Source organism: Carassius auratus, chromosome 21 (assembly GCF_003368295.1).
Source record: "Carassius auratus strain Wakin chromosome 21, ASM336829v1, whole genome shotgun sequence".
Taxonomy (NCBI): Eukaryota; Metazoa; Chordata; class Actinopteri; order Cypriniformes; family Cyprinidae; genus Carassius; species Carassius auratus.
This window is the reverse complement of record NC_039263.1, coordinates 4,771,010-4,791,622: the sequence shown is the minus strand read 5'-3', so window position 1 is coordinate 4,791,622 and position 20,613 is coordinate 4,771,010. Positions and strand designations below refer to the sequence as shown.

The following is a 20,613-nucleotide window of genomic DNA, read 5'->3' as shown; positions in this document are numbered from 1 at the left end:
TTAGCCTAGGCTATTATAAGTAAAGTTTTACTCGTCTAAATTTATTTTCTAGACCGGGCGGTGGGCTTTTATTCTGGACTAAATACTTTATTTCTTTTTATTACTCTCTTGTCAGGTAGATTACCTTCCGCTCTTTTTTATTTGTGGGGTATCATTTACGAAAACGTAACCATCACGTGTACAGCTACACCGGCAGTGAGGGAGTTAACAAGTACGTACTTGCACAAAGAAGGCGGGGCCTCGCGCTCTGGTTCTTTTCCGGGAAATGAACTCCATGGAAATGAACGGGCAGAATAACAATCCTGCTGAAGGTTTTTCGCGAGAGGCTAAATGCGCAGGCGTGTTGCGGTGTGGGTGGATTTTGGGTGCCCGCTTGAACAGGGCGGCGTTTCTATGGTGAGGAGGTCTTTAATACGCCACATGGACCCAGACACATCGCACCTTCTGCCTCTGCTTTTATCGCATTTTTCGGATGATACATTGTAACAGCCATCTGCATCTCTCGCGTATCGGTCGTAGTCGTGTTTTTAGTTGTGTTTATAAACGTAAGGCCTCTCAGGCGCTTATCAAGGATCTCTTTGAAGCGTTCATGTTATTATCCTCTCTAGCAAGGAATATTCTGGACTCTTTATTTAGCTTAGAATCGGTTTCCAATCAAAACGTTACGTTTGGAAATGCGTCGTCTTCCCTGAATAGCCACAACTTGACCATCTGTGAATAATACATTGTATATGGTCTCTAGATCTCTCCCACAGGTGTCTTTCACATAAAGGATGTGGATCTGATTAAACAGCCGAGGCTGCTCAGCTCCTCGTTCATTTCATCATTCGGTCACCGAAGACAGATTTGACGTTAATGTTTCGCCAGGAGGTCGGTGTCCTGTCTTTTATTCCGTCTTGTTCGTACCTTTTCCAATACGAGCAGAGGAACATGTCTCGGTATAACCTCTACAGTCTGCTGGACTGGATGTATGGAGGGGTGGACCCCATGTTTGAGGGCAATGGAGGCCCCGAGTGTGCCGCCTTCCTCTCTCCACGACAGAGACTGTTTGAGACTCTGATTATTGTGTTAATTTCTATCCTGGAAGTGGTGGTGGCTATCAAAAAGCTAAATGTCCCTAAAGAGGTCAGAGATGTGGGGAAAGATGGCAGGAGGAGTAAGGAAGACACTTGGGGCAAGAACCTATTGCTTGTGGCTCTGTGCATGACTTTTGGAGTTGAGGTTGGGTTTAAATTTGCCACGAAGACTGTCATCTACCTCCTCAATCCATGTCATGTTGTCACAATGGTGCAAGTAAGTATATTATGTCTGGTAAAATCCTTAAAAAATATTGTGCAGATGTGGTTCTGACAAGATAAGGGCTATGTAGTTTCAAAATCCTTTGAACAAAGCATTCAGTTTCAGATTACTTCATAAAGCATCTGGATTTAGTGAGTAGTAAGTTGCTTGCATTGTTTCGTTTCCAAGCACTGAATGTCAATGTATGACTTGCTAATTTAAGAAACATGTTCCTGCACAGCACATACCTAGGTGCAAATCTGAACTTGTTATCATCTGTGGTTCCTCTCTACAGTTAGCTGGTTCTCAAACATCGGAAGGAAATGAGAGCGGTCACCACATTTAAAAAATAGATCCGTTCTGAAAAGGAGGGAGTATTGAAATTTGTCTTGGCCCTTTTTGCACCGGTTTAAAACGATGTATAGTTTAGATGCACCAGGTGAATTAAGAGTAAACCGTTTCACATTCATTCATATAGTGTTGACTTGAAAACATCTTCCAAAACATACCTAGGTCATATTACATCCCCAAATTAAAAGAAAGAAATATACTGCTCATTAAACGTGTGCTTCACCCAAAAAAGGAAAACCCTGTAATCATTTACTCATAGTATGAACATCTGCACATTATGAAGCGTTATGTAAACATGCTGTGAATGTGTTTTGTATTTGTGCATCACTTCTAAGTGAGTAAAATGATTTTTTTTTTATTTTGGGTGGAGTATCACTTTCAATATATTTAAAGCATGCATAATATTGGGAGCTTTGGATTTTAAGGTCTTAAAAAAAAAGATGTAAGTTAAATATTTAAGAGTCAGCAACCAAACATCGGATCTGATGTGAGCCATACATTTGAAAGAGACTCATTTAAAAGCCAGTGGTGATTGACAATGGTTTATTTCACTTGCTTTAACTTGGTATATTTTCATTTATTTTTATGATTGAAGTTGAAGGGTACAGTGAGTGTAGTTCAAAGGGAGAAAATATAAAGCATTTACTTGTTAATAGATTTAACCGTTACAAATGCAAATAAAAACACACATTATTTTGAATGCTTTTTGCATCAGGTAAGGCCATCGTGAGGAATATTTACAAATTGTACTCGAAGGCCAGAAAGGGCTACAGTCAAAATATTGTATTGTGCAGGAACTGGGAGCCTAAATATAACTTTTGATTGAAAATTGTCTAAGTATATATGTCCATTGTCTCCTCAGGGCATTTGCACAAGAAAATATTTTTTGGCAAAATTAATTACAGATGTTGTTTGGGTATTTGACAAATAACATAAAAATTAACTTGTATTTCACCATAAAGATTTTAGATGTAAAAAGAGTAAAGTGTATTATTTCAGTAAGAAGGAACGAGAGGCAGTGTTGTATGATGAATGTAAGTGTGCAGCTGAGTGACATTGACCTCTAATATATTTAGGTCTTTAGTGCATTATTGATTTTGAAATGTGGTTATTACATGGAAAAATGTTGAAGAAATTTTTCATTAAAGCTTACTTCAAGCAAATGCATTAAAGGGACAGTTCACCCAAAAATGAGAATTCTATCATTTACTCATCCTCAAGTTGATCCAAACCCATATGATTTGAACACAAAAGAAGATACTTTGAAGAATGTTGGTAACTAAATTGTTGATGGTTATATGGTTACTATGCCAGTGCCTACATTTGACAGCATTTGTGAAGACTGAATATGAATATCCTTTCCATTAGCGGTAGAGTCTTTGCACTTTGTGTTTGGATCTCTCATCACAGCACTGTCAAGGCTTTGCATAAGAATTAAAAGTAATATCACAGTTCAAATCTAGATGTATGCCTGTGGTTTAACTTAATAACATAATATCATTATATATAATAATACATATCTGAAAATTGCATCTTGCAAACCTTTGAAACATCTCTCTGTCTTGATGTTATCATACTCGATAACGTGCAGTTCATGGCCATTAATAAGGAAGTGGTTCGTTGCTAGTTAAATGATCTTCATGTTTCAACCTATTGTTGTTTTAGAGCTGCTTGACCGCAGAATTTAGATTTGCTCATAAAGTTTGCTTCTTCTGCTTCCCTGTTTACTGTAAACACTGCTTTGAAACAATCTCTGTTGAATAAAGCACTATACATAGAAAGGTAAAGAGAAGCACAGATACTGAATCTAGCAGCGGTTGGGAAAGTTAATGGTCAGATAAGAAGCAGCATGAAATCGTCGGTGTTGCTTAATTTTATATCACCTTCTAAATCAGGTGTTAATCTTTGATATATTGCCCAACTCAGGCATAAGCATTTTTTATTTTTCATTTGAACACAACGGGTTTCTAATAATGTTCCTGTTCTCAAGGTGAGCCTTTCCCATGTGAAGCAACTAGATAAATCCTTGCTTCATTCGAGTCCAGCCCGAGATTGCCCGTCTTTTATGGCACACTATGATGTCGCTCTACCAGTCTTCAGATATGCAAACGCAGCATGTGTTCTCAAGTGTAGTAACTCTATGGTTCCTCTTATGTCAATAAACTTATTTGTGCAAGTCTTACAGTATTTGAACAAGGTCACAGGCTTATCCGTTGGTCAATATTAAAGCCGGAATAGTTGGGAATTGTAAACAGCCTTAATGACCTCTCACACAATTTGAGTGCAAAACCAATTATAATAGTTACACACCGGGAGATGTGTGGAAGGTAACATGCTTTTGCTTTATAAATCCTTCAGTGCATACAGAATGTAACGAAATGGAAATAACTAAGTAGCATGTTTTTAATGAATGCACATCTCTCCTGCAAACCTTATTGTGGCAATATTTTCTCCTCTGCCTTGTGAAAAACAACTTTATTTGACAGGACACATTAGGCAGAATTACTTCAGCCTCAATAAATGCCAGTAAGAAGAAGACACTGATGTGCAGGAGATACAAGGACTCAGTAATAAAGATAATTGCTATGTGTTGTTTTGTTGGGTGAGATCAATATAATGCTCAGCAGAGATCATCCAGCTGTTCAGTAAAACGAATAAATAAATGAGTATAAAACTGGTTGGATGCGCAGATGTTTTGAAATGTGTTTAATGTCAATGCCATGATCGGTTAGGAGACGTGAGATGGCACACTAAAGATGTTTGCGTTTATTAGATTATGTGATTTGATAAAGGAGAAGATTAAAAGCTAAAACAAATCTCTTCATCGTATAAAGCAGACATAGCATGGACAAACACAACTCACATATTCTTCATAAAAAATGTCCAAATCTAGTTTAGACTGTCATTGAATTAAATGAGCACTTAAATTCATGGCATTACATTTCTTCACTCAATGGTCCGTATTTAAATTGCTGTAACCGTATTATCTTATTTGTTAGCTCTGCCTCGGAGTGAGCGTGTTACACAAGAGTGAATGTGTTCTCTTCCTCTTACACAATGTCAGATTCTTCTCTAGTTTGACTCACCTGGGCTGGGATGTGGACATCTGCTGACAGGGTTCGGCTTCCTTCCTTCTTTCTCTCCTGCTCCCAGACTGCTCTTTCTATCCGAACAGGGAAATCCTGGCTACCTCCCAACAGACACTAAATTATGTGATCTCATTAACTGGTTGCCTTTCTCCATTCTCACTAGTGACCGAAACACAAACTTGTTTTAGTATCAACAAACATCTCTGTAATTGGAAGTTGTTTGCAATAATTATATGCAACAGAAATATTATTAAACCAAAATAGTCAGTTTTGATGATTTAGTTGATTTCTAATGAGTCTGTTGTTTTTGGAGTAGTTCTCATTGCAGCTCTGAACTGGTTCAAATAAGGATATCTTGTTATCTCCAGGTCTCCATTTTTCAGTTTGATTGACGCTGGGCCACTGAAAATGTGCTAAACTTGTTCTGATAAGATATGCATGGCTTGGTGCTTGCTCAAAAGATTGCATTTATATACCGCCATCACCTAAGGTACACAGTACGTGACAAAGAGCAGAGCGCTCATTTACAGCAGTCACAATGGCTTGAATGAGCAGCCCTCTCGTTGCAGAAATGGTTGTTCTGTTCTATTTTAAGAGTCGTATTTCAGCATTTATTTGGAATCGCTGTGCTCCTGTTGACTTAGTCAAATTCTCATGTCTAGTAGTTTGCATTACTAGTTTCACTGCTTGTTGTGATGTCTGCGTTGTCCTAAGAAGTCATTGTTATTGAGCTTTATCACTTTATCTTTTGCAGATCTTCCTGCTTGCATGTCCCCCTTGTAAAACTGCTATGGTTATCTTTAGGTAAGTACTCAGTGAGAGGTTGCACTGCAACTCTTGGTCCTTATGTGCAATTTAGGTCTAGTGACAGTTTTTACTGTAGTGTATGGCCTCTTCAGCATATGAGGAATGCAAACCTGTGCATATCACCAGACTCTTCCTAAAATATCCTTTCAACACCCTTTTCTGTGAATGCTTAGGGTACTCCTGACTGAGCAGTGTTGGGGGAAATGCATTGCAAGTAACATAATCAGATGACTTTTTCCAAGTAACTAAAGTAACACATTACTTTTTGATTTACAGGGAAATATCCAAGTTACTTTTTTCAAATAAGCAATGCCTGTTACATTTTTTTTTGGTCTGGTTCGCTGTGTAAATATGAGGGTTACTGTAGATCTATGCGTTTAGTCATCTCTTCTGCACAAAAACACATTCAGTATTTTTCTAATTGAAAAAAAGGTGTTTGAAATGCAAACTCAGAATTTGACGCAAACATGCAATAATTAAACGTTAATCCAAAAAATGAGGCCTGATGCTTATTCTTTTCACTTTTAGTGTGAAAGGGTTTTTAACATTTTCCAAAAACCGAACCTTTTTATATTAAAAACAAAATCAAGCCCAGATCATAAGAGGAAAAAGTAAAAAAATAAATAAATAAAAATAAATATATATGTGTGTGTGTGTACTTTTTCCACATATGAACAATTTTATTTTTATTTTTTCAGGACTCTGTTCTGCTCATCAAGGCTGCATTTATTTGATCAAAAATATAGGGAAAAATATTGTGAAATATTATTATGATGTAAAATAGCGTTTTTCTATTGTATATACTTTAACATGTATTTTATTCCTGTGATGCAAAGCTAAATTTTCAGCATCATTACTCTTCAGTTTCTCATGATCCTACAGAAATCCTTGTAATACGCTGATTTATTATCATTGTTGGAAACAGTTTCATATTTTTGTGGGAACCTTTGATACTTATTTCAAATAGAAATATTTTCTAACAATATACAGTACTGTTCAAAAGTTTGGGGTCAGCTAATTTTTATTCTTTTTTTTAAATAAATTCATACCTTTATTCAGTAAAGATGTGTTAAATTGATAAGAATTGATAGTTTCATATTGTTAGAAAATATTTATATTTTGAATAGATGCTGTTCTATTAAACTTTTTATTAATCAAAGAATCCTGAAAAAAGTATCGCAGTCCAACATTGATAATTCTAATAATAAATCTGCATATTAAAATTATTTCTAAAGTATCATGTGACTCTTTAAGATGGACTAATGGCTGATGGAAATTCAGCTTTGCATCACAGAAATAAATTATATTTTAAAGAATATTAAAATAGAAACCATTATGTTATATTCTAATAACATTTTGCAAGATTACTGGGGGGTTTTCTTCTTCTGTATTTTTGATCAAATAAATGCAGCCTTGATGAGCACAAGAGACTTCTTTAAAAACATTACAAGTCTTGCATTACATGATCCCCAACTTTTGACCAGTAGTGTATGTTTGTATTAGTATGCATGTATATAGTTGTAGTATACAGTAGGTAGTTGTTAGCTGACCAATCTGAAGGATTTGTGACACATCATTAACTGACAGAGCCTATTACTCTATAATCAACACAAGTGTAATAAAAAAGGATCTCACTAACAAAAGGATAGACAAGAGTAACTAACAACTACTAGAAGGGGTAACACTTTAGATTAGGGAACACTTGTTCACTATTAACTACCTCAATAAATTGCTAATTTGCTGCTTATTAATAGTTAGTAAAGTAGTTGTTGAGTTTAGGTTTGGAGTAGGATTAGGGATTTACAATAAGGTTATGTAGAATAAGGCATTAATATGTGTTTAATTAGTACTAATATATGGCTAATAAAATGCATGCTAATATAAACAACTAGTTAAGAGACCCTAAAATAAATTTGACCCTAGATGTATATCATATGAATGGATAAAGTGCAGAAGATTAGAAATACAGGTGACTGAGTTGGATGATGATATAGCAGTTACATATTTTCTTATTGATAAGATAAAGTGTAGTTTCTCTGGAAGTAATAAACCTTATTCTGGATTCATGTTTCATCTGAAAGCAAGAGGCATCTGTTTGTTTTTCACAAATGCCTGATCGCATAAAAATGAAACATAATGAAACAATTCTTGAGATACAGGAATCATTTCTGCTGACATGACTAACTGGGCGCTAGATCTACAGTATTAACGTGCACGTGTGAGATCGAAATGTTGCCTGTCATTGGGATTTTAAGCACATGCATTAGGACATCTAATTATAATCATCAGTATTGGATAAAGCGATGTAGAAATTAACATGACTTCACTTGATAATTAACATTATACCTCATAAGTAGTGAATAATTGCTATGATGCATGCTCACTAATATGAAATCCTGAACATAAGCCCTTTTGTAAACCCTTTGTGATTTTAACAGAGCTGTGCTAATGTCCCTGTTTTGTCGAAGTTACCGGGTGAGGCTGTTCATGTCCAGAATGTGAGACATGCTGAATTGGTAATGTCACCAGATGGCAATAAATTATGAACAACCCTAGAGATGACCTGGATTTTACATTCATCTAATTATAAAATGATTTCTTTCTAAATGAGTCACGCGAGCTTTGGTTCCTTGCTTCTACATTTTAATATGAAAAGCTACTAGGAAATTTTAGTTTTTTTCTTTGCTACTTTAGTGTCTGCTTTTCAGAAACAGATTGTTAACAGGCAGTTAGCAGATTCACCATGTTTTATAACATTAATCAATGCTTAAAATGATGGACGTTATCAGCATAACTGATATTCAGAATGCTAAGCGCTGCTGCTTTCTTTATGTTTTGTATACTTTGGTCATATTTTGTATATCTCGTATATCCTTGTTTCGGTTTTTCCTTTTGAATGTCCTCCATAATGAAAGCTCAGTGGTTTAATGTTTGAATGCAAAGACTTTCAGACAGTCATTCATGTTAGTCTTGTAAGTTTACTGTTGTTCTGTATGTTAATAATATAGCTGCAAGCTGTAATCATCAGGGTCCAAAATTCTTGATATTGCGGAAACTTTCCATGGGAAGTTAAACTGGGGGAATTTGGAAATATTCCACGTTTTGGAATTTGCTGGAATTAAAGGGAATTAATTGGATTGGTGGGGTAAATTGTATCAAATACAAACTTAAATATAAAAAGGTCCCATTTAAAAATGTAGGCACATGTGGCTGTTAAATAAGGTTAGGAAAAATGCTGGTAAGAACACTAATGCAATGCCGTGCACAGAAATATGAATAGCTAAACAATTGGAAGATTCTGAAATGGTAAAAATATTCGGTAACACTTTATAATAACTTCACAATATTCATCATTAATTAAGCATTAGTAAACAGATAATTCATAATTTATAAAGCATTAATAGATAGTAATAAGCAGTTTATAAATACAGATATAAATGATTTATTCTTGATTTAAAAGCATATCTATAATGTGTTTAAAAATTGTATTTCCATACTTTATTCATGATCAATTTATCATTTATCAATGAAGTATAGCATTATTTACCAACCAGTTATTTAGGAGTTGCCAGTGATTCATAAGATCACAAGAAATGTAGTAAATTCAGGTAGTTATAAAGCATTTAGTAGTGGTCAGTTAACTATTTATGTGAGCTCATCTAAAGTGAGGACTAGTTATGCCTTATAAAGCATTTATAAAGGATATTTAAAGGCTCAGTTATCTTCTAAACCAAAAACGGAAACAAACGCAACACAGTGATACAGAACATAGAAATGTTAACAGCCTTTAAATCTCATTTGTAAAATCTTTACAAGGCATAAATAGTCCTCACTTTAGATGAGCTCACAAAAATAGTTAACTAACAACTACATATGTTTTATAACTACCTGAATTAACCCTGACTTACTGTAGAAATACATGTTAATAAACCATTTATTAACACTATAAGTAACTATTACTATATGTCTGAATAAAAAGATGTATGAATGCACATTTAAATTATTTATTAATCATTTACTTACAATTTCTAAGTGATCTTATGAACCACTGTCAACTGCTTAATAACTGGTGTGTAAATAATGCTATACTTAATTTAGAAATGATAAATTCATCATTAATAAAGTATGAAAAAACTATTATTAAATACATTATAGATATGCTTTTAAATCAGGTATAAAGCATTTATATCTGTATTTATAAACTACTTATAAATGTTTATTAATGCTTTATAAATGATTAATTAACTGTTCCCTAATGCTTAACTAATGATTAATAGCATGCAGTTATTATAAAGTGTTACCAAATATTCTTTCTCAATGCATCAACATTGCACAGGCAGCCTGGACATGCACTGACAGAAGACAATGCATTTTATTTGGCCTGGCAATCACCGGGTTGCAATATATACATCTTAACTGTGTCAAATATTAACATGGTGAACCAAACAACCCAAAGGTATGAATCTAGCCACATTTAGCAGCCAAGACCTAAATCAGAATGAGTGTCTACCTACATACACCGTTGCCTTTAAAAGCAGCATCTTAACTGTAACAGAATCTGATCAGTTATGGATGCTCTACATGGGCAGCAGCACGTCATACAAATAGCACTCCTCATGCAATCTCCATGGACATTTCTATTCACTTTATTTTTAACCAGAGCAAGCATGAGCATTTTTAAAATTAGTGTGCAAGATTTCCAGTGTCAGCCACTTCCACTTATTTTAGCTGTGGAGAAACAGTACACTGGTCCGGAGTGCAACCTCAAGCAGCAGAGCAGTTTAACCGGTATCTGTTATCAGGACCGGAGGGACCATCGGGAGAATCGGGGGGTTCCCAGCGGGCCACTCATGAATTTGAGCCAGTGTGTAGATGCTGTTGAACTCGTTGAAGCCGCTAACCAATTTTTCTATTCCGTAACCTGACCATGCTCGGGAATGAAGAGAGGCGTTATGTGGCAGGCAGTTATTTTTCCAGCATTTTCAGTGCTGACTAATCTAAACGCCTCTAATTAGCCATTGCATTCATAAGCTCAACAGAAATGTTGATGTGAGTGATTATAATGCTCAACGGTACATAAATAATGCATAAAAAGCAATCTGATGCAACAGACAGATCTCAATGTGTCAGTCGTGAACTAACACTTTTCATTCATAATACACAATAGCACACAGAATCAGTTCCCCTTCCAAATAATGTCTTTGATGTATTTTTCAGCTGTGTCTATTCAAAAGTTTGATTGCAGAATGTTTGCTTGAGAAGTTTACTATATAGTTTGTTATTTATGTGTATATTCTTAAAAAAAAAGAGGTTATTAAACTCTTGGATGGAAAATGAGCCCCACTCCGGCCCTGTTTGTTTATCATATTATGTTAATTCATTATTGTAATGATAAACACATGCAGTTCGTAGTGCATATAGTTGAACCATTAAAGCACCCAGTAATTCTTGAATGAAAGTCTTTCACATGAATAAGTCTATCAGTAAAACCTTTCATCTATGTATACAGGTTTGTTTTTGATAGAAGTATGTTTACAGTTAGCCTATAATTGCTATGATATCTCTGTTTAATGACATTTCTTTGTCAGTTTAATAGACAATGTCACTGTTTTCTGTTGTTCAGTTGAGATTTAGATCCTGTAATGTTTTAGATATATTGTTGCTGTGAGCTTTCAGTCTTTTTTCTTTCGAAGGCTTCAGGTGCACATGCTGAACGGAGCCCTTCTAGCTCTCCTCTTCCCAGTAGTCAACACTCGACTGGCAAGTATATTCTCATCTCTAGTATTAATACTTCAGCTAAGCGCTCTGAGGCTGGAACATGTATGTTTTGTCTTCTAAACAAATATTTCTCCCATCCCAGCTTCCATTTGAGAAGGAGATCTATTATATTCAGCACTCCATGTTGTATCTTGTGCCAGTCTACCTCTTCAGAAAAGGAGGTGAGTTTCTGAAGTTTGGGCAAACAGTCATAGTGCCGGAGCTTTTACCGCACATCATCATCATCATATCTGCCTCAATATCATTTCAGCTTCCATTTTGACACGTTTCAGTTGAAAAGCCTGCAATAGTAGTGTTGAAATCATTGGAGTTATTTATAGAGCTCAGTTGTGAAATGACAGTTATGACACTTCTCATGCCCTGAGAAAAGTATATGATGCTTAGAGAGAAAAGATGAGCCCATAGTGTCATCTAATGTTCAGAAAGGATTACTACAGCTCCTCATAGGCCTAAATACACTTGATAAGAACAATTTATAGCATGTCTAGTAATTATAAGAATGTGCCCCTAAGTAAAGTACAGGGAAAAACAAAATGTGTTTCAACAGGGGACAAGGTTTGTGTATTACTGCAAAAAAAATAAAATAATAATAATTAATATTGATTTTCACATTTAAAATTTTTGCCTTGTTTTCCTGGACAAATATCTAAGCATTCTTGAATCTAAATATATATATATATTTACTTGGGAAGCAAAATTATTTAAAATATTAAGCATTGTTTTCTGACAAATGTATCCAGATTTTGTTAGTTTTTGTTTAAAAAATGTCTGCCAGTGGGGTAAGAAAAATAATTTTGACTCAAAAAGGAAAAACAAGATTATTTTTTTACACCCCACTGGCAGATTCAATAATGTTAAGATATTTATACTGGGGGGAAAAAACAAGTCAAAAATACTGAATATTTAAATGTTTTCTTTTTTGCAGTGTAACTAGATAATCATCTGTGTAATGTCTAGTCAACCTTTTCAGCTAATTCTAGACAAGAACTGACCAAAACTGGGCTGAAATGATTTATGTAATGGTATAAAGCAGATTATCCGCAGTAATAATACAGGCATTCATTATGCTCGACTCAAGACAAATTTAAAGTTCTCAAATTTAAAGGGTTTAATGCTTGCAAGTAAAGAAACGAACAGAAGCGTTGTAATTTGGTCTTTTGTCATGTTATAAAATTATTAATATCATTGAATATTTATTTTAATGTTACAGTGCAGTTGTGTCACTATGGAATAGTTTTACTATAGAAGTCCCCTTGAAGTGTGCATTCACTGCTAAATTGTATCTTTTTATATATAGTTTAGCATATGCAAAATAATGATTCTTCATTTAAATTATTATTAATTAAAATAAATAGAAACATTTGCAAAATTATTTGTAATGGCTTTTTTTAATCACAAAAATATGATAAATATGAATGTAAATCATTCATTTGTAAATATAAAATGTATTATTAATAAAATATTACATAAAATATTTAGCTGAATAGTAGAATCAGTCCGAAAAATACAGGCCTATATTTTATTTGAAAGAATATCAGATTGAAAAATTCTCCTCAGTCTTCAACAGGTTATGATTAATAATGTATACGTTTAAGATGCACATATAATTTATGGAAATAATATATAATTCCCTGATTTTTAATCTTTAATCTTATCCCATTTTACCCTATAATGCTCAAGTCTTGTGGTGATATTTCTGAAACACTAATGTTTATCCAGGTGCATTGTCTCGCCCCCATTGTAAGTGCTTTCCTGTAATAACAGTTTAGTTTGTTTGTTTGAAGGGCGAGCTGAAATTCTGTGTGGTAACAGATGCAGCTTTACCTCTGCTGAACCCAGCGTATTCCTTTAAAACAAATGCTCAAGCATCCAGATAAACATACTTCCCTGACTCACATGCATCTTTAAAGACTGTGTCATGTGTCTCGTTTGTCAGGTGTGTATAAGCCAGAGCCGCTCGGAGACATGTGGTGGGCGCTTCTGTCCACGGGCGTCCTCTTCCTCTACCACTTTGTGTTTCTCCAGGGCCTTGGAATGGTATGACAATCAAACACTATTGTGAAAATCTGAATAGCATACTAGTTTTCTGCTTTGTATTTCTGCCATGCAAATATGGGAGAAATAGAAAGAGTTGGTAACTTGTGACTGTGTTAGGAATGGAATGCTTGCTTACTACTTACTGATTAGGATACACTGCATGCTTCCATTTGTGCCATTCTGGCAATTACGGAAAAAAAAGTCTGAATAGTGAGATGTAAATTCTAAATTGCGAAAAAAAAAAGTCAGAATAGCTTGATTTAAACTGACAATTACGAGAGAAAAAAATCTGAATAGCGAGATGTAAACTCACAATTGCAAGAAAAAAGAAAGTCGGAGTAGCGAGATAAAAAAGTGAGTTACAAAGTCAAAACTGCATGATATAAATGCAGTTTGGAGAAACAAAGTCTTTTGTCCTCAGAATTGAAATTTTGTAATTGTGAGGGGAAAAAATCTGAATTGCGAGAAATAAACATTTTCAAGAACGAAACCATGAACTCAGAAAGTAAAGTATATACTCTTGCAATTGTATATAATCTTGCAATTCTGAATATTTCTCACAATTCTGAGTTTTTGAAAAAGACTTTATAAGTCTTTAAATTTATAATTTTTTATCATTAAAAACATACAATTTCCAAATAATTCAATAGAATGTATGTTAATACTAGAGAATAGCAATATGACTATAGAGAAAGAGAGAGAGAGAGAGAGACACACAGTATTATTATATGTGTAGAGTTTTACCTGAATAATATTCTTGTTACTAAAATTGTATCTTTTTATTGAATTTTTCTGTCTATTATTTCATATACCAGGCATTACAGGGTTATAGGTGTGTTTATTGAGGTTTTTTTAGACTCCTGGTCTTCTGTGGCAGTATTACAACCTCAAGATAAAACACAGTAAAAGTTGACAGCTTTGCTAATAGACCTTTATCACATCAGACTCCGTTCATTAGTGTTAGCAAATTAATCAATGCATCGTAACACATGTATTCTGCAAAGCCACAGACTGATGGTGCTCATGATGACCCCGTCCATCGATGAAAACACCTATAGGGCCAGATTTACTAAACAGGGCATTTTATGCATATGCATGTTTTGCTTTAGTTAATGTGACCCTATGCTAACTCAGTCTCGTATTTGGCTTCTCACCAGCTGACGGAAGTAAATCTGAATAACATGCTGTGTCCTGCTGTCTCGGACCCCTTCTATGGACCATGGTACCGAGTTTGGGCGACTGGTCACCAGACTGCCCTGACGTTACTGCACGGCAAGGCTCTGACCATCCTCTCGCAGCACACTGCTCCCACGTGCCGCTATTTACTGGATATAGCATGTCTACGCAACAAAAAGTTGGACTAGTGTTTTTATCAGCGGTCTTACATGGACAAAACCTCAACTGGAACTTGTCCAGCATCCCTAGACAAAAGTATAGTACATTGAGATAAACTTTTTTTTTTTCTTCTGTGTGATGTTTTGTCCAAACTTGGTTTCTTAAAGTTGGATCAAAAGACTGTTTTAACACCATAGGAGCAGGACTCGAGTGACATTAACCTTGCCTTGTTTTTTTTAGCTTTAGTGTTTGGCAAAATGAACACTCACTGAACTCAGAACACACGTAACCTTTCTTCTCAAGTTGCCTTCTTCAGTTACACTCAACAGAGGGCCAACCCAGTTCCTTTTACTCGTTAGCCGAATAGCTGATGTGTGGTTATGAATGCTGCATTTCCTTGCTATAGACTCACAAAATTACATTTTGTTAATATCATAGACCTGTTGTGGAAAGTGTAAACATAGTGGTACTGTATGTCTAGGAGATTTTCCAATGTTTCCAGCCCATGTCTCTTTCTTTCGTCTGTAAATAGAACTAAAGTTTTAGCTGAAGGTATAAGCTGTGCTCACATCTGCAAAATATTTTGTGTCCGTTTGATTCCATTTGCTATTTGATCGAGTACACACACACACACACACACACACACACACACACACACACACACACACTCTACTAATGATATTATCTAAGGGAATGGACCATGTTCTTTGTAGAATGACCATTTTAAAGGTTCTTTTTTGTTTTTTATTTGTTCAGCTGAGATACTCTTTAGATGTTTTTTATTGGGGGAAGTTAAAAATGTTATTTTCCCTTTTATTTATTTTATTTTTATTTTACAATCTTAATAATAAGCTGAACACAATTATCTAGAAATGGGTGAATAACCACACACACAAACAATTCCAATATGTAGTCAAATGAAGGATAAATCAACTTGTTACCAGCTACACGAGGGCTGCATCTCTTGTTCAGACACTGTCCAGAAACTGCTCTGTTTCTTTAAGTGTAGTGTTCGCATGTCAAGCCCAGAAACGAAGATTTGCTCAATCATTTTGTGGCTGTTGCAGTCGTGTAAGAAATAACAATTTGAGCGTTCTAGTGAATTATGGGATCACTCTCATTTCAATGTAACTTGACTGAATGGGAAACCTGTCTGTCTTCGTGTCATTTTTGTACATATGTTTTTATGGTCTATATTAAAGGTCTTCTCCAACATTGATGAAGATTGTCTTTGTTTATAAAAAAAAAAAAAAGATAATAAATTCATTCAAGTTCATTGGTGAAGCATAAAAAGACACCCAATGCTTCTTTCAGAATTTATTTTTATTGGATAAATGATTTAAAAGGTAATAACAATAATGTTTTAAAACTACATTATCATTGCCACAGCCATAGCTCACATACCCACATATAACCCATCTGTTTGCCAACCCCCCGCCCCCACCCAACACATTATTTTTTTTGTGTACATTTTGTCTTTTTTTTTTTTTTTTTGGAGCCATACTACCATAGTCATAATAAATGCCCATTTCAAGTCTCATCACACTAACAGCAATTCAGTGGGGTACAGGATCTAGTTCTACAGGGGAGTTGTTTTTCTATTTTTTTTTTTTTATTATTATGCTTTTTTTTTTTTTTGCCAGGTCGTTATTTTAAAGTTCTGAAAGAATCAAACCTGAAAAACAAACAAAAAGTGTTGGGCATTACGGGGCTACACCAGGTGACCCCGATGCCCGCAATGACAACACCGCAAGCTGTCAGTCATCGAAGGGCGCATCTTCTCAAAGTTCCAGAACATTGAAAACCACTAAAATAATTTAGAAACTAGGTCCAAAATATTTTTTTGAAAAGAATTAAGTCAATATACAAAAACAGTCATTGTGTTTACTTTTTTTTTTTTTTTTTACTTTTTTTTTTTTTTTTTTTACAAAAAAAGTTTTCAAACAAATTTATTGTAGTTCTTACATTTTTTTTATCATCATCATCATCATTATTATTAGTTATACTTTTTCTCTGTATCTATCAGTGTGATTGTATGCCAGTGTAGCTACTGGGTCCAGAGTAAAGAAAAGAGGCATTATTATATATATATTTTTTTCATTAAATGGCATTTAAAAATAAGAATTAACTCATCTTTTGTATAAAGTATAACTGCTGGTCTTAGGAAAAAAAACATTAAGAAACCCATAAATCTAAGAGGCACGCTATGGGGTTTTCTTCCTTTACAAAAAATATTATAATAACAACAACAACAATGATGATGATGAAAACAAAATTAAAAAAAAAAGTGCAACCTAGTATTACGTTCATTGACACCGTGCAAGGTCTCAAAGACAGCTACAATGACAATTCATTGAACTTAGGTAGCTAAAATCCTAAAACAATATTAGAAATTGTACAAAAGAAAAGAAAAAAAAAACATAACAGAAACAAAGACATTTCTCTTGCAGGGAAGGTTTTTGGAAGGACAGGAAGGCAGGTCTGTAGAGCAGCATTTGGACATGGCTGGAGGCATCTTTGGTTCGGTTGAACACACAAAGGTAACATGAGCCAAACGACGATGGGTTCGACAGCGAGCATGAAGCTCGTCTGCAAGTGTTACAACCCAACATTTATGCCTAAATGAACATTTGCTATACATACCAAACAATAATCCCAGTTGTGGTGTTAGAAATGAGTCCAAGACGAGATGACGGCGTGAAATTGGTTCTTGAACTCATCTTTGAGCAACGTAAATGCAGGTCAGGTACTGAGAGTTTCACCAGTGCCTGGGATTGCAAATGTCTTCAAAGTGCATGTTCAAACCACTCTAGGAGTCATGAAAATACTTCAATCCATTTGCAATCTTAAAAAAAAAAAAAAAAAAAAAAAAAAAAAAAACGACTTTGCAAAATGTAAAGTGTACAAACGTTTCTGATAGAACCAAAAAAAAAAAAAACGTGTCTTTCAGCACAACGTGTCGCTCGCAGCCGAATGAACCGATGACATTTGAACGAATGTTGTTAGCAAAGTAAACTCAGCACATCATTATCGCTGTAGTTTCGGCCATATTTAGGCGACGGCGATCAGCTAGTTAAGCCAGCCATCGTTCAAAATGGCAATGTAGATGAACATCCACAGCATTTAACGATGGAAACAAAGTGTGAGACTCCAGGTTATTGCGTAAATGTGCACATCTAGAACGGATGAGATGTTAAGCATATGCCCGAATCCCCCAGGCCATGAGGGAAAGATGGGGTTAGACTCGTCACTACTTGTCCTTTCAAACCTGCAGGAGAGTTTGTTACACTGGTAGGAAAAAAAAAACACCTGTAAAACAGATCTGCATATATTGAGGATAATAATAAAGTCTGATATGATCAATGAGTCCGCATGACCAGTCACATTTACTGCGACCACCCCCGACATGAGGTCCGATAGCACCATTTTATATAGTCTTTTTTTTTTCTTCTCATATCTATATAGCAGTGAAACAAGCATGCATGCCATGTTTAATAGGAGGCCTCCTATTCATGCAAAAAATGTATTGCAAATGTCAATACATCCGATTTCAAATGCAGAGAGTTGGTTTTGCAGCAGAAAATAAAATTCAGTTTGTGCTGTTTTAATGAACCAACAAACGACGCCCTGAACGTCCAGCTAAAACAAACAAACCGGCTTAAAACTGAGGTTAACAAAAAGAGATATTTAAAGGGTTGTTTAGGACCAAGAGACAACAAATGTGTCACTTTTAATAACTGTGACCTTCTTCCTGGTAGGTGGAGTTTAGAATATAGATTAAACAGATTGAAAACTGCTGAGAAGTAATAAACACTTGACTCAACAGCCTTCACATTGTGAAATGATCGGTCTCTAGGTAGTTGAGCACTCAGGGCGATGTTTGCTGGTCTACATAACCATTTTAAAGGCAAAACAACTGAAATCAGGTTATTTTTTTAGGTTTTAGTGAGCTTGATAACGACTGTGGATGGAACCCCAAAAGCCCTTATCATTTTGCATATGAAAATAAAAGACAGAAATCGTTCCCGATTTTCCTTTCAGAAGTGGTCAAAAGCAAGCCCACTGCTTCTACAGACAATATGACACGTGATATTCCATCTACATCCTGGTCTTTGAAAAAAAATAACAACAACACTGACACCTTTCAGAGCAAGAGTTTAAAACACCTACAACCGTAGTTTAGAAACTCCCTGTTGTGACAAGCTTCACTGCGAGATATGGAGGGGTTCAGATGCCACCAGAGCAGCTTGACTCGAGGATCCAGAAGTTATCTTCTCAATTACAGCCACTGTAAAGTTCACACGTTCCTATGGAGGTGTAAACACTGCTGCCATGCGAGACAGAAATGGATATATTCATCCATTAGACCAGATCATTAAAAACAAGAGTCAAGATTCCTGTGCCAAGTAAACAGACCAGGAGAGAAATTAATTAAAAACAGCCATTTAGAGCAACCACCCTGCCACAGCATGCGTTAAAAAGAATATGGCTTTTTTTAGCTTGTCCCTGTCATTTGACCTTGGTCTCTTACAAAGGTTTTCCTCTCTGTGTGACAAAATAGGAGCGAGACGAATTTCAGTTGTGAGCAAAAACGGACTAGAAAAGCCTTCATCCAATTACACCCTTCGTACAGACCTATAGTTTCAACCTCACAAACGACACTAGCACAACACATCAAGAAAAGAAGAGACGTGGATTAATACGAATGTAGAAACACTCCACAAAAAAGGGCCCGACTGTTTATCTAAGTAAATTCAGTTCAAATCAACTCTGGTAATGCTAGTAGCAACAGGCTTTTGCATTAAGGGAAAAATATTCTGTGGTACCCAAAAACTAATTTAAGATCGTGGTTTCAATAATCTGAGAACTAGAGGAAAACAAAAACAACACATGACTATGCCACACTGCATATATCCCTACAACCCACAACAATGCTCACGATAAAACGAGAAAGGAAAGCAAAAATCACCACTCACAAATAAAAATGATTGCACAGAGAGGAAAGAGAATCCCTTAAACCCTGTGGTTGCCTATATGATAAAGTCAAACTAAAATGAAACAAAAGAAAAATTGCCACCAAAGTAACTAAAGCTGAGCGTACATAAAAAGCATCTTCAAAACTTGCCCATCATTTAATATGACTTATTTCCATCCACAGACTGAGAAACCTGATTTTAGGAAATTTGTTATAACAAAAAAAAAAATTTATTTGCTTAAAAAGGAAAGGGGTATATATATTTATATATATATGCTGCAAAAACTAAATTAAATGCAAAGAATAAAAATGACAAAATAAATGAATTGTATTTTTTCGCTTTATAATCACCTAATGCTTATTTGCCACCCGCTGCCATGCCTCCAACGGACTGAGGACATGGCAACGGAAACTATCATCATAAAATGGTACAGTAGTACAGATAGCTAGACCAAGAGGGGGCGGGTTCTCCCGGAAAGATGTCCGCCGAGAGGTCCAGTGGCTGGTCATGCGGCTCGCTGTCAGGAATAATGGTTGTACGGAGGGAGAGGGTGCCCGATGCCATTCTGGTAGTGATGATGCTGGCGGTGGGCGATGTATTCTGCGTAGCTCATGGTCATCTTTTCACTACGGTACCTAAATCAACGGTGAAAAAAAGGGGGTAAGCATCAGAACAGATTTCATGTAAAGATTCAAAACTGATGCACTGACAACGATGTGTAATCGATTGCGTCGTTCCAATTTCAATATGCTGCAATAAATTTTATATGAAAGTAGTTAAAAGTAAATGTGTCCTCAAAAACTAAATGTAGCAATAATTAATAATTTGCATGTCATGAGTGATCAAATATGCTGAAGGGCTATGACAGAGTGGATGGATTATCAGTTAACAGCAACTTAAATATGGAAAAGCCTCGCACAAAGCTATACTATGTCTTCAGAAGATTTACATTATTAGTAGGA

At 35.3% G+C, this 20,613-nt stretch overlaps 2 protein-coding genes across 2 annotated transcripts in view; one reads left to right on the top strand and one right to left on the bottom strand.

The window, feature by feature from the left end:
- Positions 1 to 242: 242 nt before the first annotated feature.
- On the top strand, positions 243 to 16,848 carry LOC113038297 (transmembrane protein 164-like). Its single transcript, XM_026195610.1, has 6 exons — positions 243 to 1,293; positions 5,473 to 5,522; positions 11,219 to 11,285; positions 11,386 to 11,464; positions 13,240 to 13,340; positions 14,498 to 16,848. The coding sequence occupies exons 1-6, from the start codon at positions 856 to 858 to the stop codon at positions 14,702 to 14,704; spliced, it is 942 nt and encodes a 313-aa protein (XP_026051395.1). The 5' UTR covers positions 243 to 855; the 3' UTR covers positions 14,705 to 16,848.
- Positions 16,153 to 20,613, bottom strand: part of LOC113038296 (AMME syndrome candidate gene 1 protein-like) — a 31,095-nt gene continuing 26,634 nt past the window's right edge. Inside the window, exon 6 of the mRNA XM_026195609.1 lies at positions 16,153 to 20,286. Coding sequence (XP_026051394.1) covers positions 20,172 to 20,286 — 115 coding nt within the window. The 3' untranslated portion in view covers positions 16,153 to 20,171. The remainder of the gene's footprint in view (positions 20,287 to 20,613) is intronic.

What these genes read in the sequence shown, in the direction of transcription:
- LOC113038297 (XM_026195610.1), top strand. Translation starts at nt 856, where the DNA reads ATGTTTCGCCAGGAGGTCGGTGTCCTGTCTTTTATTCCGTCTTGTTCG. An exon ending in ATGTTGTCACAATGGTGCAA is followed by an intron (nt 1,294 to 5,472) that starts GTAAGTATATTA and finishes TATCTTTTGCAG; the next exon opens with ATCTTCCTGCTTGCATGTCC. An exon ending in TTCTCCAGGGCCTTGGAATG is followed by an intron (nt 13,341 to 14,497) that starts GTATGACAATCA and finishes GCTTCTCACCAG; the next exon opens with CTGACGGAAGTAAATCTGAA.